Genomic DNA, 24,940 nt, shown 5'->3' with positions numbered 1-24,940 from the left:
GGATACTCCAGGGCCACAGGCTGTAGTTCATGTACTAAAGGCAAAATGGCACAAACTGTTGGAGACACAGCTGACCTTACCAGAGAGCCTTGAACGTGGCACACAGCAGGTGGTTGTATAAGATAATAGCTTTTACACTGGGTCATTGTGTTACAGAGAGGGAAAGCTGTGCTTTTTGATTCTCTTTCAAGGTTTGGTGTCCAGAAACCTCTGTTCTCTGCCAGAGTCAACAGGAAACAGCAATCTGTAGTGTACAGTGTAGAAAATGGAAAAATAGAGCATTCATAGTCCAACGAACGCGCTCCAGATCTCCAAGAATAATAAGGAACTATGTGAGCATCTTGCCCCCTTACAGTTCAGACATTCTATGAAAAAGACTTGTAGATTTCCTAGAATTTTTCTTTCATGAAAAGCCTGCATTAGCGACAACATAAGATCATAGAGCAACATGGCTGAACTTGATGGATATACGTTTTTCTTCAACCGTCCTATGCAATATGCTTTAAAGAGTCACAGTACAAAGGGCAGATGGAGCACTATGTGTAGAACTCCTACAACAGAAATGACTAGAATCATAGAATGGTAGAGTTGGAAGGGACCTCCAGGGTCATTGGGTCCAACTCCCTGCTCAAAGCAGAATCACTAGATTATGCCAGACAGATGTCTGTCCAGCCTTTGTTTGAAGACTTCCATTGAAGGAGAACTCACCACCTCCTATAGCAACCTGTTCCACTCATTGATCCTCCTCACTGTCTAATATCTAATCTGTCTTCTCCCTTTCAGTTTCATTCCATTGCTTCTAGTTTTTTCTTGTACAAATGAGAATAGGGCTGATCCCTCTCCACTGGGACAGCCCTTCAGATATTTGTAGACCATTAAGTCTCTTCTCAGCCGTCTCTTTTGCAAGTTAAACATTCACAGTTCTTTTAACTGTTCCTCATAGGACATAGTTTGGAGAACGCTCACCATCCTGGTAGTTCTTCTTTGAACTTGCTTCAATTTGTCCATGTCTTTTTTAGACTGGGGTGGCCAAAACTGAGGTATGACCAAAGAAGAGTAGATCCTCTATAATTACCTCACATGATCTAAACTATGCTTCTCTTAATACATCCTAGAATTGTGTTTGCATTTTCGCTGCTGCATCACACTGTTGACTCATGTTCAGTCTGTGATTTATTAGTATACCCAAGTCTTTTTCACATGTGCTGTTGCTTACACCAATTCCCCCCATTCTGTGTGTGCTTTTTTCATTTTTCTTGCAGATGCAAGTCTTTGCATTTCTCCCTGTAAAATATCATTCCACTAGTCACTGCTTATGGTTCAAGCTTGTCTAGATCTTTTTGAACCCACTCTCTTCTCTAGTGTTAGCCTAGCTTTGTGTTGTCGGCAAATTTGATCAGTTTCCCCTCAATTTCCTCATTTAGATCATTTATAAAAATGTTGAACAACACTGGGCCTAGGACAGAGCCTTGTGGTACCGCACTTGATACATTTTTCCACTTGGATGTGCATTTATGACCACTCTTTGAGTGCGATCACTCAGCCAGTTGTGAATCCACCTAAGAGTTGCTTTGTCAATCCCAGATTTGGTCATTTTTTCAATAAGTATGGTATGAGATACTTTGTCAAATGCTTTACTAAGGTCAAGATATACTATATCCACCGCATTTCCCTGATCAACCCAGTCGGTGATACTGTCATAGAAGGAAATTAGATTAGTCTGGCATGACTTGTGTGTTACAAACCCATGCTTTTCTTCCTTCAACAGAACGTAAATGCAACATTAACTGATCTTCCCTGTGCTGACAGAAAACAGATACAAAATAGGAATTTAAAAGTTCGACCTTCTTAACATCATTTTTAATCATTTCACCATTTTCATTCTCTAAACATCCTATGATATCTTTGACTTTTCTTTTGCTTTTGACATACACAAATCCTTTTTTATTGCTTTTGGCCTCTGTTACAAGCCTCAATTCATTATCAGCTTTAGCTTTTCTGACACTTGCCCTACAGTTTCTGCAGACAGCATTATATTCTTCTTTAGCTATGCCCTCCTCTTTTCATTTGATAAACAGATTTTTCTTCCTTTTTTAGCACGTGCACAAGTTCTGTGTTCATCCATCTTGGTCTCTTTAACCCTTTCCAATCCACTGTCTGATGTCTGAAGACATTCTGATTGAAGGCTGCACAGCGCCGATGTGGAGAGATGTCCGGCAGGGTATTCTTACTGTATTTTACTGGCCGCTCTGTTGTCAGGGGCCTCTCCAACATATGCCATACCGCAGTAGTGGCTCTAGCAAGCAGATGGCGCCATTGTATAATTGCAGAAATAGAAAGCCTCCTAGGAAACCCTGAATCCAAAATTGGATTGCAAAGTGTTAAATGCTTCCCATTCTTCATTCTTTTAGGAATTGTTAACAATTGTGCTTTAAGAATCTCATTTCTTAATATTTCCCAACCTTCTTGGACATTTCTGTCCTTAAGAACATCCAGCCATTGGATCTTTCCTATGCTCTTTCTGAGTCCATTAAATCTCCTTTTCTAAAATCTAAACTTGAAATCTGAGTGTTCTTTTGTTATCCAGAATCCAGTGCAATATGGATGCTGACTGACTCCTGATCTTCCTGCTTCTTTGGGTCACATGCTTCCATTCCTCTGCAGAGAAAACAAAAATGTATTTTCCTTCAACATTCTGAAGAGTTACTTCTGCTCTGTCGAGGGAATCCTCATCTTCCTTAATGAGTTTTAATGTAGCTATTGTCTCCTGAAGACTTTGCATCTTTTCCTCCAATAGAAAGACAAGCTTGCATTTCTGGAAGGTGATGCTTGGCTTTTCCACTTTAACCTACAGCATACTTTGCAGCTCACCATATGGCTAGTCTCCCCTTCCATGTTAACCTTGGTCTGTTGATGTCCACTTCCAAACTTCTCATAGTCAAGAATTATCGCAATGATATTTAACCTATAAGATGTTACTAAATGTGAAAATTCACTCTTCCCAGAATGCAGCGGGAATATGCAAACCATCTTCCTGGAGCTCCAACCCCTGGTGTGCTGACGTCCTCCAAGCAGCTAGACATGGCTAAACCCAGCAATTGTCCAACTTACGGCGAGTCTTCACTCTTCCCAGAATGCAGCAAGAATATGCAAACTATCCTGGTCTAGTCTGTCAGTCAGCTGATTACATAAAATAAGGTGTTGTAGCATACCATATAGGAAAACAATCAGGAAAACATTCATTTAGGCAGGAGCTATATACAAGTGTGTACGGATCGAGCTCCCAGTGGTGAAAGAAAACCTTCAAAATATAAGTAAATGAAAGAAGTTTACTAAGGAAAGAGCACTGAGACTTGAGTTAGTAAATCGTAGAATGTCCTGTTTTAGCGGAATTTACGCGTGGACGGCGTTTTCCATTGAAGTCAATGGAATTTGTTCGATCTGCTGCTGTCCGCAGCTGTCACTGTGGACAGCCCGCGGAATCGCCTAGCGATGGTGCAGCGTTATATGTACTGTGCATGTGCTGGCCGGGTATGCAGGGGGTCCGCAGGGGTCATCGGTCCAGGCACTGGGTCAGATTCTACTGAGGATCCCACCTGGCCGTGTGCAGACGACCTTAGTTTGTATTGTAAATGCTTCAGATTTAAAACCCCTCAGCATTTCCACCCCGTGTGAACATAACCTTAACCTTCCAACAAGTAAAAACACATGTATGTCCATGACTTCAATATGAGCCGTCACGGATTGACTTCACCCTCTTACTTACATTCATGTTGTTCATAGGGCGGATAAGAAAGTCGTACAGAGATCAGAATGAAGAAGATGAAGAGAGGCCAAGCGATTTCTACCAGCAGCTGCAACTGTAAAAAAAAACAAAAAACACTCATATTTACTTTGCTTTTCCTTAAATGACTGGAGGCACTTCCTACTATATAATACGCACTGGATAGGAACAGGTTAAACAAGATTTTGAAGGAATTGCATAAATCATTCAGCGCAGAGGGGCCCCGCTTTAATTCAATTCCAAGAACTGCATCCCGTCAACTGTGTGAAGGTTAACTGAGCTAGTCGGATCTCTCTGGGGGATGATCTCAGGAAAAATAAAAGCACTCTGCATAGTCGGCGCTCCTGCCAACTCCGGCTCAGGCCTTTTCTTCTGCTTCACATTTACTTCACTAAAGTCTCCTAGAAACAGAGTTAGACCCATAAAGTATGTCTTACACAAGTTTGTGCCTAGAAGGAAGGGCTGATTGTCCACCAAGTACATGCAGAGGGTAGGTGGGCTCTTAACTACATCTTAATAAACCTGCTTCTATAACCACCCGTTCTAGCTAGAAATTATGTATTTTGTCTACATTTCATCCATTGTTTTTTTCATTCTGCCCCCCCCCCCCCATTGTTCTGAAGCAGATTGCTGTAGTTTGAACTCATTTTATAATTCTGTAAAAGAATTAAAGATGTATCCTTTTTTTCCTTGCTTCTACAGGGTACATGCAAACAGACGAATAAAAAGTCGAGCCCAAGATCCTTAGGCGCAACTGGCATCGGTCAGCACACGGTCATGCCACCTGTGTGCTGTCCGATGTGCACATTGACATATGCTATTCTCATCTGAAAGTCGGACAAGAAAAGGGCATGCTGTCATTTTTTTTTTCACTCGAACAATACGTCTGCGTAAAACAGGCATCCAAATGAATGGGTGCTATTGTGGTCTGATTTTTTAAACGATTTTTCGGTCTGAAAATGGGAAGAAAAAAACCAGTGTGCATGCACCCTCAGGCCTCTTGCACATGACCATATGCATTTTTACATTTGGCCCTGTGCGCTGAAAAAGTGCATGAATGAAGAATAGCTGAAGTCATAGGCGCACATTTTCTGCCATTCACATGGCCGTCTGCAGCGCATTGGCAAAAAAAATACACTGCAGAGCAGATCCCTCAGTCGGCAGAAATCCGTGAAATGACAACTAATGCTTAAATAGAGGCAGCTGTCTTTTCTTAGCGTTGGATGCAGCTAAACTCCCCCCCTCCCTTTTTTCAGCTTTCATAGAAGTCTATGGGAGCTTCCAGTGTATCTTGGCAAAAGGTAGGGCCAGACTGATCTTTGGACAAAGCGTATAAAATCAGCAGCAGAAAACAATCGCTGATGCTGTATTTTTCCCAGCGCAATTTGTTTACACGGCCAAAAATCGCTCATCTGAATGAATACATTGGAATCCAATACTTTCGGTGGTGGGGAGTTTTGCCGATTTTTGGACACAGCTAAATAGCGGCATATATACGGTTGTGTGAATAAGGCCTTACATAGTAAATAAAGAGCACAATCATTGAGAAATGTTCACTCTTGTCTGGTTCCTGTCAGTACTTATTTTGCAAGGCTATGCATGTGAAAATGAACTATGATGAAATATGCAAATACAGCTTAAGGCCGGATTCACATGACCGTTTTTGTGTGCAATATGCAGGGAAAAGAATCCATTGATCTCAATAGGTTCGTTCACAAGTGCGTATTTCTGTCGCACCAAGAAAATACGCAGTATGTTCTATTTTCCTGCGCATTTGCAGAATCAGCTCTATTCTCATTTGCACAAGGAAAGACTAGAAGCAATGGAATGAAACTGGAAGGGAGGAGACACAAGTTAGATATTAGACAGTGAGGGTGATCAATGAGTGAAACAGGTTACCACGGGAGGTGGTGAGTTCTCCTTCAATGGAAGTCTTCAAACGAAAGCTGGACAGACATCAGTCTGGGATGATTTAGTGATCCTGCACTGAGCAGGGGGTTGGACCCGATGACCCTGGAGGTCCCTTCCAAATCTCCCAGTCTATAAGACCATATGGAACAAATTACACTTATTGACCATTTCAATGGCTAGGGCAGTGGTTGCATGTTTGGTTGCGCATGCACCCGATTTCCGTGCACAAAAAAATATGGTAAAAAACGCAACAGCGCGTACAAAAATGCAATGTGCATGTTCCATATTTACACATAGTCTAGTTAAAAGTAACCTAGTCACACAGTCATTAAGGGACTAATTAAATCAACCTGGGTATGCACTAAAGGTGCCCATATACATGGGATTGAAGTTGCCTATAATTGTTGATTCTGGCTACTTCAAGTAATAATCATTTGAAGAAAAAAAAAAAAAAAAAGATGTATTATTCGCAATAGCCGAGAGCAAGATATTGTCTGCCGAAATGACCTCCATTATGCTGGAAGATGTCGCCTGTGGTCAGTTAAATATAGAGGCATAGGACGTGATTGGCCACATTGCGCTAATCACTTGTCCCTTTGCACTGTGTCCCTCATTGGCCAGTTTGGTTTGGCATAGTACTGGTGGGATGGTTCGCATCGCTGTGACCTATCTTTTGACGCAGTGTGAAAAATCAGCGGCCGAAATGGTCAATGATTTGACGTTTTGATTGTGCGAGAATCGCCTATGTGAATGAATGCATTGGAATCCAATACTTCACACAGTCGCAATTTTTGGTCGATGTTTTATTGTGACTAACTAGCCTACGTAAAAACAAGGCCTGTCTATGCAGGTTAATCTGCCGCCTCTCAGTGATGTGAGATGAATGGACATAGCCCAACAGTGTCTGATACCAGTCATATGTACTTTCCTGAAGGTAATGAGGTTTTCTATTTTGAGAGCCGTTTACGGACCCATACATTGGGCAGAATTGCCGGTTACAATGGACAACTCCTCATTATTTACACGACCCTAGAGAATCCTTAAGAATGTTTCTGTGGACGCTGTAAGACTCCAAATTTGGTTTAATAAAGTGATTTTTGTTCTCATGAATATAAAACACTATTTGCTGTTCCTTTAAGACAAGCAGAAGATGTTCTATGATCTCACACATCTGAGAAGTACCCTACTGCAAATTATTCCAATCCTTGTAAAAAAATAAATAAAAAAAAAAAAAAAATAAGCCCAAACTTTTTTTAGCCACAAGTTACTATTGGCCAAGCTTTAATGATTATATATCAGAATATCGGCATAATAAATCCAATATAAACTGCTTGCAGGATACCGTCTGTATAATAGATACACTGTATGTGGGAGTCGTGGTGAAGGTTACCTAATATCAAAGTCTCAAAGGTTATTTGGGTAGAATGTGGAAACTATAAAACACAATATTAACCTGAACTTTGAACACAAATCAACAAGCCTCAATCTATTCATTTACATTAGAACATTACACGGATTTACAATGGGATTCCAATTCCAAAAACTGCACAGATCACCCCGGCAGTTGTGGTTTTTGTTAAAACTAAAGGTATATGGGCGGGAAAAGGCCACAACTAATGCTACATGTAGAACATGCTGTACTTCACATAACCAGGACCCAATAGGAAAAACACAGACAAAATCCCATTAGGGCATGTTTATTAAGATGGTGCAAAAGAGAACGGCAGCCGTTGCCAAGCACACTCCAGATGTCATTTTTGAGAAGGCCTTTCAAAAATAAAAGAAACAATGTATGGACCCTTCCCTTTTCCCTTTGCACCAGATTTAATAAGTCACCCTATTGCATATTGAGGACTTCATATGCATTTACTGACTAGCGGCAAACATCTGGCCGCTGTGTTTTTTAATAACCAAATAAGCCACAAATACCTGATTTAGTCGCTGCAATAACAACTATAATACCGCTTACTGGTGACAGTAATCATGCTGTCTAGTAATGACCTCTGACCCACTCTATCCATGTTATATAGTCAACAATGATAACAAGACAATGGAGGGCAAAAGAGACTTTGCCTGCTGATGTGTCCCATTACCACATATTATACTACCGCCAAATAGAAGGAGATACGTAGCTTAACCCCTTAACAACCAGGCTGTTTTGTACTTAAGGACCAGACACTGTTTAGGGATTTTACCCATGAGGTGGTTTAACTGCCCTATTTTTTTCCTTCAGCTACCAGAATTACTTTTACTGCATTTTTTTTTAGACATATATGGCTATTTTTTATATCTTTTTTTCACTGACTTTTTAAAGTTTCGTTTTATTGGGGGTAATGAGATTAAAAAAATGTTTTTAAATTTATAGTCACTTATTTTTAGAATTCGTATATTTACACTAAAATAAAATATTGGACCGCGCTCCTCATTTTGTTTCGGACGTTTTGATATATAATTTGTATAGTCTCGGATTACAGGGCGCATATAACAACGGTTTTGGTTGGCGTAGGAGTTGGGTCATTGTCTTTTTTACATATATATTTTTATTCCATTGTATAAGTTTTTTAACTTATTTTTGTAACTATTTTTTTTTTACATCCCCCGTGACGTCAAATAAGACCTCTAGGGGTGATGGATATTGTCTTTTTTTTTTAATTTCATACTTTTCCACTGTAGCGGAAGGCATTCATAGGAGCCTCAGTTGCAGGGAAAAACAGGACCAATCTGGCTCTGCTCGGACCCTGCAGATCTGCTGTGGCAGGGGGCACCCAACGGTCACAAAATTGCTGGGTCAATTATTAAAAGTAACATCTCCGCCTTCCCTCAGCACCACATAGCGCTCATTGAGTGCTATGTAGCCTGGAAAGACAAGAGCAGTTAAAAAAAAAATGCTTCTACCTTCTCCTCAGGGTCCTCGTCTGTCTCTAACAGCCGAGGACCTAACCTGCTCTGGCTAGATTACAGAGCTTTAATCGCCGTACATTTGCTATCGTTCAGTATTAAAACCAAGCGCCATAGATTTACTGTGCTTGGTCCTTAACCCTTTCCAATCCAATTTCTATCCTGGTTTTCCTAGGGGGCTTACTCTTTTTCTGCCGTTATACAACGGCGCTATCTGCTGGCTAAAGCCAGTACTGCATGAGGTGACACGTTGGATAGGTTCCAACAGCAGAGAGGCTGGCAATATACAGTAAGAGAACCCCGACGGACGACTTCCAACATCGGAGCTGTACAGCCTTAAATCATAATGTCTTCAGAGGTCAGACAGTGGATTGGAAAGGGTTAAGGGATTAATGCAACTAACTGAGCCCTGCCATACTTCATAAAGTCTTATTTTTATCTAATCTTGGAAGCAGATGCTGACCAGATCAGTCATGTCTTTATCACACTAAATCCTGTTATACTGACATTAAGGAGAATATGTTCTAAGGACGTCTAAGCTATGGCTATGGGGGCCACATAGCACACAGTGTAAGGATGTAGATGTAAAGGGAAAAATATGTTATACTTGAGAGTTTTCCCATCGTATGATGATTATACACAAGTAGACCAAGCCAGAGATCCTAAAATCACAAGTAGGATAAACTGACATTTACATTGGGATTTTAGACATGTAGAAGATGATTTAGGGCAGTTACTGTATATGGCTGGTGTGAACCGCTACTCCACAACACTACGCCTTTAAGAACACTTTGTCTCTGCCTGTAGAGGTATTATGTTCCAGGCATATTTGTAAAGTACTAAATGATACAAAGTTTCAGCATTCATGGTATAACTGGGAATATAACCATATGCAGATGTGCAAATCTACTGGCCAACTTGTATAGGACAAGTCTCTGGAGCTCCGAGAACAACAAGCAGATGGACAAATACATCCATTCCATTACTTATCATGAATAGACTAACAGTGAACTGTGTTTGTGGGCATAGTAATCCGAATATATAGTAATGTAAGTGAAAACATGAACTTTAGGTTAGTTTCGAGTAAAACAGGACAAGGCATAAACTTACAGTTTGCCTCCGCCGGTAGGTGAAGTTCTTCCATAGGAGCAGTCCTAGTTGTGTACAGTAAGTCATCTTCTCCCTGAGAGTCCACACTGCTTCACCTCTGCAGCTCGGGCAGAAGTTGTTGCAGTACCACAGACTTTAGGTTGCTCATTAACTGGAAAAGAGTCAGAAAAGGAAATGATCACAAGCCTGAGGTAAGCAAAGCTCTACAGGTCTAATCAGTGTGCCGGACAGATATGTGACAGTGATAGCAGCCAACGTAGACAATATCCTCAACTGCTCCACAACCACCACTAAATGTGAAGCTATTGAGTGCGGAATCATGATATCTCTTTCCTCACTAAGTGCTTTTCACAGGTGAACAACTGGCATATTGTTGGCTGCTTTCAGGATCCCGGGTCCATCACTAGTATCCAGTCACTTAGAAATAATGAAAGCCACACATTGGTGGGGCGATGGAGCTAACTGGGACATACAATATCATGTTCTCACAGTAAATGCAATGACATGCGGTACAGGTAACGTGTCCACTGCTTGTTTTTATTCTATATGCATGTCGAAAATAAAAATAAAAAAATTCCCAACCCCTAGAATCAAGATGCAAAAGAACACTGTGCGTGGCAAAGATCATATAGCTACACGGTCATTGTCAAAAAACATCCAACACCTAGAAGGAGTTGTTGGAATTGAATGAAAATGTTCTATGTTGTGATTGTAACACTGATAAAAGTCATTACAGTATCAGAGCAAACAGACTGTTCATTGCGGAAAACGGGACATTTGAAGACTGGCTCTAGGTTGGATACAAGATGTGATACAGGCGGGCATGGAGGCTTTAGTACCTTGTTGTACCACCTCTAGCTTGGATACAAGATGTGATACAGGCAGACATGGAGGCTCTAGTACCCTGTTGTACCGCCTCTAGCTTGGATACAAGATGTGATACAGGCAGACATGGAGGCTCTAGTACCCTGTTGTACCGCCTCTAGCTTGGATACAAGATGTGATACAGGTGGGCACGGAGGCTCTAGTACCCTGTTGTACCTCCTCTAACTTGGATACAAGATGTGATACAGGTGGGTATGGAGGCTCTAATATTCTGTTCTACTGCCTTTAGCTTGGATACAAGATGTGATATGGGGGGGGGGGGGCATGGAGGCTCTAGTACCCTATTGTACCGTCTCTAGCTTGGATACAAGATGTGATATGGATAGGCATGGAGGCTAGAGTACCCTGTTGTCCTGCCTCTAGCTTGGATACAAGATGTGATATGGATAGGCATGGAGGCTCTAGTACCCTATTTTACCGCCTCTAGCTTGGATACAAGATGTGATACAGGCGGGCATGGAGGCTCTAGTACCCTGTTGTCCCCCCTCTAGCTTCCATTCAAGATGTGATAAGGGCAGACACTGAGGCAATGTGGACAGTGTGCCGCTCCACAGCAAAGACAGGATTGAGGCGCTCACCCCTAGGTCTAAAGACAGGAACACGATTGTCATCGGTGCCGAAACTAAACCTAGATATGTTGTTGAAGATAATCTGGTTCCACTCAATAGCAGACCAGTTTCATAGTTCGACACCATTACAAATGGAGGCGACGTTGGGTAGGTGACATGTAATGGACACCTTGAGACCAAATGTCCTTGAGCCAAGCACCTGGAAATGGTTCAGACAAATGCAGGCGCCTGTAACAATGGTGGCACCTCTCTCCGGATAATGAAATATGAAACAGTTGGCCTTCTACTGGCTAGAGTGGTCACTTGGGTAAATGACGGCTGCAACGCTTGTCAACAGAAGACGGGGAGAGTGTGCTAGAGGAGCAGCGGGAGGCGAATATCAAGTTTATTTTTTTATATACTCTGTCCCCCCACTGCCCCCAATTTACTTGGAGAAACTCATATTCTGTAAGGTTACAAATAATGTGTAAGCAAAATCTAAAATGTATTTGTACAATTTTTTAAATATCTTATATAGGCCTGCAGGGTATCGGCACAACGGAACTTGAAAAACTTGCAACTATGTAACCCAAATAGGCAACCTGGTGTAAAGTCTTATTAACATGTGTAATTACAAACAGCATTCAAGCTATGTAGCAAGCACAAATACGTACAAGGTACAGACGATATTATGGCTATTCATTCATGCTCACTGGAGTTTTCCATTGGATCATTCAAATATATGATGCATGATATGTGTCTCCATTCCCCAAAACATATCTGTAAGCGGTCAACCATTGCCTGCTAATACAATAAGGACCCAAAGTGGATAACAATGATTTATTCCGAATCCCACTGGTAGTTTAATATAGGTGTAATTAAATGTATTTTAATTAATTAGTGAGTTTTGGTAAAGTTCATTATGCAGCCTGTGAGCAATAAGTAGATTTCATGTCTGCCATTTGTCCACCATCTGCTTGTAAGAAAGATTAAAGGGACCTTTGTTCAGACTCCTTAGGTCAAACTAGCCCTGAGCTTTAGACAAGCAGCACAGAAATAGAGTCTTGTAGACTTGGTGGAGCTGAGCAAACACCGACTGCTTCCGGCCATCTGTACGGACCTGAAATGCCTTGATTTTCTATTGTTAAGCATGAAATGTCTATATTTCATTGCAGATGATGATCAAACAATTATTAATTCTCCTGATTTACTTCTGCTTTCTAGGTAGGCTTGGGAGGTAGCGCTGGGCAGTCACATGGCTCAGGAAGGGAATGGCACGAAAAATGATGATTTCAGTGTGCGGTAAGTGGGCAGATGTCATTAGAAAACAAAAGCACTGAGTGAGCAGCATTGTGCGTCATGCTCATACTATCAGATTTTCATTACTGCCCATTGGCCAGATTCATCCGGTAATATATCATATCAAGGCCGTGAAATAGGATATCACACTATTTTCGGCTCTGTAATGCTATTGGCAAATTGAACAAGCCTAAAAAAAGATTTGTACCGTTTTACATCAATACTCTGAAGGAGCCATCTGACACTGCAGACACTTTTGTACTTGATCATGTATTATTCTTCATTTTTCATTGACCTTTATTGAAAACTCAAATCAGACAGAAAGCAAAAAACACACAGGGTATCATCACCACTGAGGTACAAGGGGCAGCCGCTACATTTCTCTTATAAGTGGAATAGAATTGTAGTGTCTGGGTTGAATATTGCAACATTTTTGCACGACTAGTATGTGTTTGGAGAGGAAGAAAGTGACATCAAATGTTTAATAACTGTAATAAATTATCTAAAAAAGTAACTAATTAATATCACTAGGTTGTGTGGACATGGGATCCACAAAAGCCCCACCACCCCATGTGCTACTATTAGGTATGCTATATTTATTATACATGTAACTATACTAGGTTTACCTTCATTTGGGGAAATAATTCAGTTAGGCCGTATGCACACGGGCAAATTTGCATTGTGGAATCAGGAGCGGGCGCCCGCCTCCAGGTTCCGCAGCAAATAACACCCATAGCAATCTATGAAAAAGTGATTCTTCCTGCCCACGAGCGGAAACCAACTGCGGTTTCCGCTTGCGGAGAAAAAAAAAAAAAAAAAATCAAAGCATGCCCCATTTTTGAACGGATTCTGCACGGACGGCTTCTATTGAAGTCAATGGAAGCTGTCGATCCGCGGCCTGTCCATAATTGACACTGTGGAAAGGTCGACCAAGGCTAGGCAATGACACAGGAAAAGCATACGTTTACAAAAAAAAAAATCTGTACTGCGCACGTCCAATGGCGAGCCGTGTGGACCATCCGCAGTATAGATGCGCGGACGCTGCTGCTGCCAGGGCCAGATTCTGCTACGGGATTCTACATGGGGAATCCAATCCACCCATATGCAGAGCGGCCTTTAAGGGGTTTTGCTATTGAAAAAAAAAATCTATACTCATCTATTCCTCCACAGGCAGACTCCTTACAGCATCTTCTTCCCCCTGAGCGTCTGCAGTGCCCCAGGTCACGTCCCCTCCAGCAGGCCCAGCTTGTTATGAAGCCGGCATTCCTCACATTCTTCTTCCTGAGGTCAGCGAAGGTCACGTCCCTGTGCTGTAGCCTTCACTGGCTAGGAAGGAATGCCGATCCACTGCCGTGACAGCACGCATGCGCAGTGTCTGCAATAGCTCTGCACTCTCCCTCCTGGACTGTGAACTGCAATGTAACGTACATTGGTGGGCAGGAAGGAGAATGTCTGTGAATGTACACAACGTCTCAGGAAGCAGAGGAATCAGCCGGCTGGAGGTGAGGTGACCCCCCCTGGGACTGCAGGAGCCAGGAGAAGATAGGTGAGCTGAAGATCTGGTAAGTAGACTGACGGGGGAGGAATAGGGAAGTATAGAATTTATTTTTTTTTTAATGACAGAACCCTTTTAAGCAAAGCTTTTCAATATCTTATCCAAAGGCATAGTAGCTTACTGGCATCCACCCAACACATACCCTGCAGCCAAACCAGAGCTACTGTTTTTACAGAATGGGAAAGGCTTCATTTCAGACGTTCATTTTATACCATCTACCATATACTATTCTGGCTTCACAGCAGTTAGAATAGTTGGTGGTTTAGAACCTTATGTGATGTGTAGATAACGACAGAATGGTTCTCTTAGATCACTTGGTGTCATCATCATGATGGAGAATCAGTAGGCCATGACAGACTGTATATCGGGCAGGGTATCGTTTCTCCTTAAGGAGAGCACCTAGAAGGTGAGTGAGGAGACTTATACGGCCATGCATGCTCCTCTGGGAAATATGCAAATTGAAAGATTGAACAATACCTTTACAGTACCACCTATAAGAAGGCAGCATTCCTGCAAATCAATGTAGTACTTTTTAAACAATCCTTATAACAATGACTGGAAATTGTGAGCCAAAGCCAGAAAAACTATACACAGACAGCTGTTTCGGGGGGTTACTGCCTATCAGTGTACAGCAGGTTTCTGGCTTGTCTAATGAGAGGCATATAGATGTGGCCAATTCTACCTGTCCCAATACAATCAATTGCATGGCATGCTGATTTTTTTGCTAACTTTTTAGCATACTGGTCTGACCAACAACAGTAAAAAAAAGTGGATTCCATCGTGAATTTAATAGCTTTATACTTTGTTTCCTTCACCTCATAGCAAATTATCCCAAATTTATTTAGATACTTTTGAAAATTGAATGAAAGTATATATTTTGAATGTACTTGAGAAACCCTGCCACATTTTGTGTGGGTAATGAAGCAATCTCAATAATCACAATACTGCACCTTCCATCCCCAGTTGGTGCAGAAATTATGTATTGTGCACTGACACATAGATCCAGTGCCAAGAGAACCATCTCTACAATGGAACTGGGTGGCTATGATACATAAAAACACTTAAAGTTACTAATAGTAAACACAGTGATCTGCCGGCTGTAACAAGGCATAACTATTAGACATGTACGGTATGTACTGTACTGACATACTTTCATCTAGAGATAAAAAATACATTTGATATTAACTGGATAACTAATGGGTGATCTGTAATATCAGTGCTGACAATGTTAACTTAGAAGAAATAAAGCCAGGCAGAGTTCTGTTTTAGGGCAGCCCCAGATCAGAGGGCGTCCTGCCGATCACAGATGGCGTGCACATAATACGTACGCAAACTTATATTATTGGCCTGAAGCAATGCAGAACTCTCCACGATTCGTATGATACCATCCTTGCAAAAACACCATTTTCTTTGACATTGGATGAAACCAGCATTTTACAGAAATTTTACCTAGTATTTAGGATAATCTGAATGTTACAATGTAGCCGGACTTCATTGTGTTACCATAGTAACTGTGGGGCCATATTATGTGGCTTTTTCCCTTCTGTTATTTTGTAACCAGTAAGTACAGCTGTATGTAGTGGGACACATGACATGACCTACTTTGTACCCTTCAGTAGAGCGCATGATTTTACTGCACAGGGAGCTAAAAAGCAGCCATAACCAACCTTCGAGGAGAAATTACTGGACTTGTACAATTGCATCCTGCATATCAGTCCACGAATTATAAGGAAGAATTGCTTACTTCAGTAATAGGTAAAGAATAATGAATAGAAAATGGGAAATACTGTACAACGGTTGCATGTCCCAAATCATATAAAATCTACAGTCTTCAATAAAACTGAATTGTTTGGGAAACTACATAGAAGAGGTTGGGTCTTATACAGAGGCGTAACTTGAAGCTTCTGGGCCCTGATGCAAAATCTGTAATGGGGCCCCAACTGTAATGCTTTAGTCATAATACTGGGCTCCCTCTATGGAAAAGAGAAGCCTTATGGACCCCCTATGGCTCCTGGGCCCGGGTGCAACCGCGTTCCCTGCATCCCCTATAGTTATGCCCCTGGTCCTATATAGTAAAAAATAAAATGGGCACCAAATGGTTCAGGCTCCCGAATCCACTTATCCTGGCATAAGTGAATACAGAGAGTTAGCTTCTCTGTAAATGGAATAAGTGGGGGCACGATCCCCTTTGCTAACCCTGGAGTGCCTATGAAGTGAGGTAATCCTGCCATGTCTATACTGCACTTTTTGAAAAGGCTAAATGAAGTTGGTTCCCCCCCCCCCCCCTTCTCCGAACTCCACAGTAGCTGGAGGGTCTCCTTGGTGAGCGTCCTCTAACATCCCGTCCGCTCTGGTTGTACCGTATTTCTCTCTAGTTTCCCTTTAAATGCAATGGTTTCTCTATTCTCTTTTCTCCCCAGTGAATATCTATTACCAGTAAATACATGTAAAGTCATTTTTATTTGTCTTCAGAAAGCTTGTAATCTTTGCTCCGTTGTTCAGGTTTACCGTAATCAAAAGGAGTAAACAACAACCCTGCATTGCTGAAATCAATGGCCTATGTCTCATCTGTCAGCTTAGTCATTCTGCCCTGACCATTATCAACATGATAACATCTAGTATGGTGTAGCCAGTTTTCCATAATTAGACCTGCTTACCAGGTATTTCAGGTAAGGATGGCATGAATATGGATTAGATCACAATGTATATTTAAGTGATTACTGCTGGATGAAACATCTGGATAGTGTTCCATTAAACAGTCACCTATTTTAGCCAATCACTTTATTTGCATTAAGGCTACACTAATTTTGGTAACATCAATGCAGACTATCCATAAAGGAAGAGGTTATTATCGTCTAAAAATAGAATTGATGTATTGTGATAATTGTATCCATATTACAGTTACGTAGCCTGTCCCCATAAAGATTACCGAGGTATTCCCACTGTAGACATGTCATATCTACAGTACCTGTATTTATCAGACATATCTAAGGAGGGAATATCACTTTAAGGGCATGTTTACACAGGGAGGAAATGCTGTGCAATGTCCTCAGCGGTAATTCTGCGACAAATCCTGGAGAATTTATGCAAACAAAATACAGTCAAAATAGACACCCTTGGTGCCGATTTTGACTTAAAATTAGCTGCGTACCCGCAGCGGATTTCAGAAGACACAGCATTCACCTCCAAAGTCTTCGGCTGTCAACACTTCCTTCACCCGGTACCTGCGCACCTGTACTGAGCGCAGCTCCGCTGGTCACATTCGCATCACCCGACCAGCAGCTCTTCACTTACTAGAGGCCGCCAGGCACCAAGTGAAGGAAGCGCTGACAGACGAATACTCTGGAGGTGAAGGCTGTATCTTCTGATTGCTGCGGGTTATGACTCCGTTTTGAGTACGGGAATGCTGCAGAATTTACAGTGGGTTTTCAACTGTGGACATTCCGCTCTATTTCCACCATGTGTAAATATACCCTTAAAGGGAAACACAATCCATCCTAAAATAGGAAAGGACGAGTGAGGGTGCATTACACTTGTTCACTATGCAAGAAAAAAAACTGCGCCGGAGTGAGTGATTGCGTAACACGCTCGTTTGTCGAAGCCCTAAGAGTCAGGGAGCAGCGGAGATAAGAGGCATATGATGTGTGATGTCCTATACTAGAGGGCATGGTAGACATGAGATAACCAAGTGTTCTACGCACAGGACTTCACATACACAGGAGATAAGCACCAGGAACGTGGGTCATGTAATTGGAACATGTTCGCTGTCGGCACAGGCCAGAGAGCGGATCTTAGGACTTTATGTAAACTGAATGTGAAATATCCAATTATTTTGATTCCACTTTACTCACAGACTCAAAATACTTAAAAGGAATTGTCCCACAAAGGACATTTAGGTAAAGGTCTGATCACTGGGGGCTCCCCACCATTCACCAGGGAATCCTGAGCATGACCGCAATGAAGGGAAGGGGGAAGGGACTTGTTATTTGTATAACACCAATATATTCCGCAGTGCTTTCAGGTATTTATTTATTACGCCCCACCAAGCTGGGTGCTCATTTTACCGACCCCGGAAGGATGGAAGGCTGAGTTGACCTTGATACGGTTAACTGAACTATGCGGGGCTTGAACCCGTAACCTTCAGGTCATGAGCACAAGCTTAGGACTGCATTCTGCTCCCCTAACATGAGGCACAATGATGAGAATGAATGGAGAAGTGGTCACACATGATGCTCTATTAAATGTCTATGGGACAGCAAAGTACAATACTCAGTGGTTGTGCAGCAAGGAGGAACAGGGGGCTTGGGGTCTCCATTCTAGTCATCAGGGGGATACCAGTGGTGGACCCCCAGCAATCAGACATTTATCACCAATCATGAATGTCGTCCGTGTGATAACTGCTTTCATACTGAAGACTCCTATGTATTTATAGAGCTAGCATTACATAACCCCAACACTGTAACACAGTACGTAAGAGAATACAAGGTTTCCTTGGTGGTCTCAGCACTCAAATGCATTTAAAACCTTTTCATGCCTGTGACTGTCAATCACTATCGAATGTATGTCTAGTACATGTCTGACTCAGCATGGGGTTAATGCCAATGGCACGTGCATGTAACATAAGCAGAAATAATAGTTATGCTAAGAAGGGTTATCATTAATTAACCAAGCAAACACCTTTATACATACCTGCATGTTAGGCTGCTTTCACACCTGCATTAGGGCTCAGTCCAGGGTTTGCAGGAGAGAGACGGAAATTAAACGGGAAAAAACTGATCCATTTTTTCCCCATTGATGTCAATGGGGTAGCAAACTTCAGTTTGCTTTCATTCCGTTAGCGCAAGTTGCAATGTTATTTTTCTGTACAAAACCTGACGGAATGGAAATAAACAGAAGAGCCTTTCCGTTTGCTTTCTGTTTTATGAAACCCTCACTTAAAATTAGGGGGGGGAAAAGATCAGTTTTTTTCTGTTTATTTCAGGATCTCTCCTGCTTAGTTCCGCCCCCTCCCATTGTAAACAGCTGGCAAGAGGTGGAGAGGAGGAGAGAAGAGGGAGGGAGTTTAGCAGTCACGCTGATAAACTCCCTCCCACCTCCCTTCTCCGGCCGCTGTCATTGGCTGCCATTAGAGTCAGTGGCAGCAGTCGTGGTCTGGCCAGGACGATACCTTCCTGCCCGGCGTAAAAGCGCCTGGCCGGGCACTTTTACACTGCGGGAATACGTCTGTGATTTGATGCATTGGAATCCAATGCATCAGATGGTAGCGTATATCAGCCGGACGTGAGAACGCGGGGCGATATACGATCATGTGAACAAGTTCTAAGGCGGTAGCTAAGTAGTTTTTAATAACTTAATCACATTGATACAATGTCATATTGTAAAAACAATAGCAAGTAATACATACAGTATAGTACTAATGCCAGAATTCCTTTAATATTGCACCTATTGTACATATTCTTTTAAATGTGCCCATATAGCACAGAGCATATAACTCACATTATAGAGAGATAACTGCATGCATTTGGTATTTGACATCATTTACATGAGGTATTTCTTTACAATTCTCAATTTTCAATAGAGGAAAATGAAATGTCAGTTGAAATGCAGAGTGATAAAGTAAACTCCACTAAATGTCACCAGACCTGCCTTAAAACGACTAACATAGACAAATCGCCGGGTCCTGATGACATACACCCTCGGGTTCTAAGGGAATTAAGTAATGTGATAGACCCTTGCTTCTTGTATTTAAGGACTCTATAATGGCGGGGTGTATTCCGCTGGATTGAAGGACCCCCCATGTGGTGCCAATATTCAAAAAGGGGTCAAAAAGTCAACCTGGAAATTACAGGCCGGTAAGTCTTACTTCTATTGTGGGTAAAATGTTTGAAGGGTTTCTAAGAGATGCTATCCTGGAGAGCCTCAAGGAAAATAGCTATATAACTCCATATCAGCATGGGATAATGAGGGGTCTCTCTTGTCAAACCAACATGTGTCCTTTTTCAGCCTAACATACTAATAGTGGATGCTATATAGTGGTGATTATGCCTGTCATTCATAGTAACCTGTAGTAACTCATGACATCAGTTTCAGGATTTGGCATAATATGGGCTTGTATACCCTAAACAATCATTGCATTAGGAACAACTAATCAATAATGGGTTGATCCACCTTTTTGGGTGATCATGGTTTTCAGACACGGAGGAACAGATTATACAAGTAGCGAACCTCCTCCATACTCCAGTCGATCCATGCCCACTGCAATACCTCCGTCAGTCGGTGCACATTTTGTGGATAAGTAGGAGTACATCTCACAGCCCTTTCCAGCATATCCCAAACATTTTCAATAGAGTTATAGACCAGTGAGTTTGGGGGCTATGGCAGTGTGAATAATTCATTGTCATGTTCCTCCAAGCATTCTCTAGTGATCCGAGCTCAATGACATGGAGCGCTGTCCAGTTGAAAGATGGCACTGTGGTCGGGGAAGACTTTCTGAAGATACCGGTGCAGATGGTCAGCTAACAGGTCTCTAAAGATTCAACCAGTCAAGGATTGTAGTAGGATGACCAATAGTCTTATGTCATGTCTTGTGATATGGCTTCATGATGTTTACACAAGATGCGGATATTGCCATCTGTATCGTTCAGCAGGAAATGGGACTTGTCACTTGGAACAACATTCTATAATGTGTTCATGGTCCATTGATGTCTTTCCTGGTTCCATACAAGGTGCTGCTGACAATAACGCAGTCATCTGGGGCACGCTTGTCAGTCTTTGGCTATTGAACCCCAGTAAACAGAAGGTACACCACATGGTCAATGTGGAAATTTGTCGAACTTCCCGCTGCTGTACTGCTGGGTTAGTTGGTCCACTGTGGCACATCATTGCTGAGATACCAGACATGACGCCCAACACTCGCCTCTAGAATCAACCACACAAGACCTGCCGCTGTGTGATCTTCCGTTGGATGTCTGTCCAGTCTTCATACACTCTTGATATTGTGGTTCTGGAACAGCCAATAAGTGCAAAATACTGGCACCACACTTCCGAGCACCAACAATCTGCCCATGGTCAAAGTCATCACATTTACCCATGACTGCCAAATATTGCTTTCTGCTGCGCACAGGTGAGGTCAGCCCATTATGTGAGAGCAGACTGTGATGCGGCCATGACGTGGTACCGCATTACTGATCACAACATGCCACATGCTGACTGTTCCTTATGCAGTGATGTCCCAGTGTATGTGTAAGCCACCAACAAAAATTGCAGTTTGCCAATAAAAGGCTTTTAAAAACAGTTTAATTATGAGCTATAACGATGCAATATCTGTACGGCAAAACTATTACAAGGAAGCGACCAAATATGTCATCGATTTAATGTCAACAATAAAAATGCTGTCGAAGCGCAGGATTTGTTGGAGTTGTAAATAGAAATAACCATTTCTTTCCAAGGTATGCGAGTACTGGCAAGCAGACAATTTTATTCATTTGTATCCAACAGAGTATACATATAACTAATGAATGAGCCCTCATGGATGTCATTAGGGAGGAAACAGACAGCAGTCCCCTAGAGAGAAGGGCACTGAAGGCTTACAACGTTCCAGTAGACCTGATGCACAGACTTAAAGGGCTATTACACAAATATAAAAGAGGTTTTAAACATTGTATCATTGTGAAAGAAGACCTAATTCATATATAACTCTTAACCTGTTGAAACCCATCATGTGTTTCCCAGATCGGGTACGTTGTGTACATAGAATGCATGCTAGCCTCCGGTGGAGCTGTACTGTTGTGTATAGATATGGCTCAGTGCCAGTAGAAGTGAAAGACCTAGGCTTGCAAAATATTAAGCCCTTCTAATAGACAATATACAGAGATGGACAAAAAAATCTAACACCATCAAAAGATTTCTGGGACTGCAGCAGGATCATTAGCACTGCTATATGTCAAGAGATTTGATACGCTGAAGTATCTTGCAATCATTTTTAGTTGTCAGTTTGTAAACATAATGGACTGAGTTTTGGCATACGTTCCATTTCTCCTGGCAATCCAGGTCCGTGTGATGTCACCGTGTCTAAGAAAAGAACAGATTGAAGCTAGTGTTTTCCTGCTTAACCATAATTAGCCTTTAATAGAGACAAGACATTGTACAAAGATTGCAAAGTGAAGAGTTAAAAAGCCGCATTCACCAAAGATATTACTTTGTGAAGAAGATTCACTTTTGTACAATTATAAGCATAGCTGGAGTCTGATTCTACAGATTACAATCAACTGGTCATTCACTAAAAGGAAAGAGGCCTAGGTAGGCAACTGGTAGATCGGGTAGATCTCTGGCAGGTGCTGAGTAGATCACAATGACTTAAAGGGGTATTCTAGAGTTAAAAATATTGACCAGGCAATATTTTCCAAGTTTCCACTTATTGCTATTATTCCAAACATCCATCTAAATCATCCAACCAAACTCCAGTACCATTTTTCCCCCGACCTCCAACACCGCTGCGGTACTGGTGCATCTTGTCTCCACTGGAACTGTAGGTGGAGACATGGGTTGACCTGGCTCTCTGACAGGGGACTGCCCCCACCTGTGCATTGGTTGCAGCGCTGCTGCCTCACTTACAGGGGAGCGCCCCCAACAGCTACAGATTCTGAAGCAAGTCTAGAGCACCTAGAAAACAAGGGTCCACAACGCCAGGCACACAGGTTGTGGAGGATGAGGATGATATCATGCACCGGACAGCAGCAGAGAAGGGCCAACAGCGGCAGCCAGACAGGTGGCGTAGTACTAGTAAGACTGCGGCTGCTGCACTGTGATGGTGAGCCGACTGCCAGCCATGTGAGTCTTTAGCCCCGGCACGGGTCAGGCAGTTTCCAACTGACTTCAATGGAAGCAGTCCGTGTGGACACCGCACTAAAATAGAGCATACTGCGATTTTTCCTCCGTGAAATGCAGTCCTAAGATCATGCAACTTTCAAGTCTCGCTCACAACCTGAAAGTTGCAACTATAATCCCCGCATGGTTCAGGTAGCCGGCTCATGGTTGACTCAGCCTTCCATCCTTTATATTTTTTTAATTGATTTCCACTCGTGTGCATGTTTGACAAAAGCCTCTAACAGGCCGAAACGTTGCAGCTTCTAATTGTTGGAGGAATAAAGATTTTGTACCTTTCCTAAACGAGTTCCTGAGTGCTGATCCATCCTATCTGCTACATGGTAACTATTCTGAAGGGTCTGTAAGTCCAGACCTGGCCTACGGGATTGTGCACCGTATTACAATATCCCCCCACTTAGTGACTATAGTGGTTGTGCTGCTGTCCATTACACTATTATTTTGATCTTTTCAAAATGTCGTGCGCACGCTCTCCCATAGGCCGCCTGCAGACGGCCGGGTCGGATCCCGCTGCGGTCCCGTGCCCCTGCAGAGGCCTGCGGCTCACCCTCTCCCGGCATCTTCTCTCTGCACTATGTGCCGACTGCCGGCGCATGCACACAGAGGAGCCGGCCTGTCACCAGTGACATTTCTGTGTGGGCCTCTGCGAGACCCGCGCAAAAAATAGAAAAGGCCGCAATTTGTTTTCCGCACGCGATTTAACGCAGACAAATCGCAGCCGTCTGCCTAGGATTGCGTTTTCTAATGCAATCCTATGGCAGTGGCCATGGGCGGAAATTCTGTTGGAAATCCCGTCGCCGAATTTCCGCCTGTGTGCACGGGGCCATAGACCTGTATGCTCACAGCAATCTGAAAAGAGCCAGAGTTTCCTGCTCCACGCGATCTGCAACCAGGATGAATCACATCCCCTAGTGGCACTATAAGTTAGTTTATGCTGCTGTGGGGAGGTGACAGGTTCCCTTTAATGATCAACAAATGTGCGCATTTTGGGAATATCTGTGCACACAAAATTTTAGGGAAAAAATCATGTGAAAATTTGTTTTTTGTTGAGCCAAAATATTTAAAGGGATCATCCGGATACTAAGCAACTTTTTAAAAAATGTATCCAGGCCGTTAAAACAATAAAAGCAAGTGTATGCTCCCTCTGCCCGGGCAATCCAGAACTGCGGTCCTCCTGGTCTTTATTTTGAAACGGCTACCACCTGACTGCTGCAGCCAATCAGAGGCCACAATGATCACTTCCATTCCTCTTGCATCAACATCTGAGTGCTGATGTCAGGAGGATGACACCTGACCTCTGCGACTTCTGATTGGCTGCAGTCATCAGGTGGTAGAGTTCCAAAAGGATGATTCGAAGGAAAGCAGGGCTGCAATGCAGGATTGCCCAGGCAGACAATGAGTAAGGCTGGTTTCACATCTGCATTGGGGTTATGGTTTCCTTCTCCTTTTGGGGAACCGAGCAGCGCTGAATGGATTCCATTGACTATAATACGGTCCTCCCGCTTTCTGCAATGGAACAGACGAACGGATGTGAAACCACCCTAAGAGTCCCCTGCTTCATTGCTTTAACAGGCTTGGATCAATTTTTTAAAAGTTAATTGGCATCCAGGTATGACTGACTCCTCGGGAAATGTCACATTGCGATGTTTTTTTGGGCAGACTGTTTCTGCGGGGTGGTTTGCCATTGCCTTCCTCAGTCATCTTTTACCCCCCAGCAAGCTGGGTACTCATTTTACCAACCTCGGAAGGATGGCAGGCTGAAGCAAACTTGAGGGGATTGAACCCACATTCTTCAGGTCATGAGCGAGAGCTTAGGACTGCATTTCTGCACTCAACCGGGTTGGTTTCTGAATGCGGCATACTGCGTATGGTCAGGATGGCTTGTTGTCGGACATGCGCAGTACAGATTTTTCCACGTTTTCAATAGGCAATGACGTGGAATCCGTGACCTGTCCACAATGATAATTGTGGACGAGCCGTGGGTCAGACAGTTACCATTGATTTCATTGGAAGCCGTCCGTGTGGACACCGCACTTAAATAGAGCATGCTGCGAATTTTCCTGCGTG

The 24,940-nt window shown here is 42.7% G+C and overlaps 1 protein-coding gene across 3 annotated transcripts in view; it reads right to left on the bottom strand.

The window, feature by feature from the left end:
• ABCA1 (ATP binding cassette subfamily A member 1) overlaps positions 1–24,940 on the bottom strand; it is a 99,899-nt gene that overhangs the window by 68,131 nt on the left and 6,828 nt on the right. For all 3 annotated transcript variants that reach the window (XM_066604327.1, XM_066604326.1, XM_066604328.1), the window contains exons 2-3: positions 9,704–9,854; positions 3,767–3,860 (exon numbers count right to left, since the gene is read on the bottom strand). In XM_066604327.1, coding sequence (XP_066460424.1) covers positions 3,767–3,860; positions 9,704–9,769 — 160 coding nt within the window. In that variant the 5' untranslated portion in view covers positions 9,770–9,854. The remainder of the gene's footprint in view (positions 1–3,766; positions 3,861–9,703; positions 9,855–24,940) is intronic.

This window comes from Eleutherodactylus coqui, chromosome 5 (assembly GCF_035609145.1).
Source record: "Eleutherodactylus coqui strain aEleCoq1 chromosome 5, aEleCoq1.hap1, whole genome shotgun sequence".
Lineage (NCBI taxonomy): Eukaryota > Metazoa > Chordata > Amphibia > Anura > Eleutherodactylidae > Eleutherodactylus > Eleutherodactylus coqui.
The sequence above is the reverse complement of the archived record's forward strand: the minus strand, read 5'-3'. Positions and strand labels throughout refer to the sequence as shown.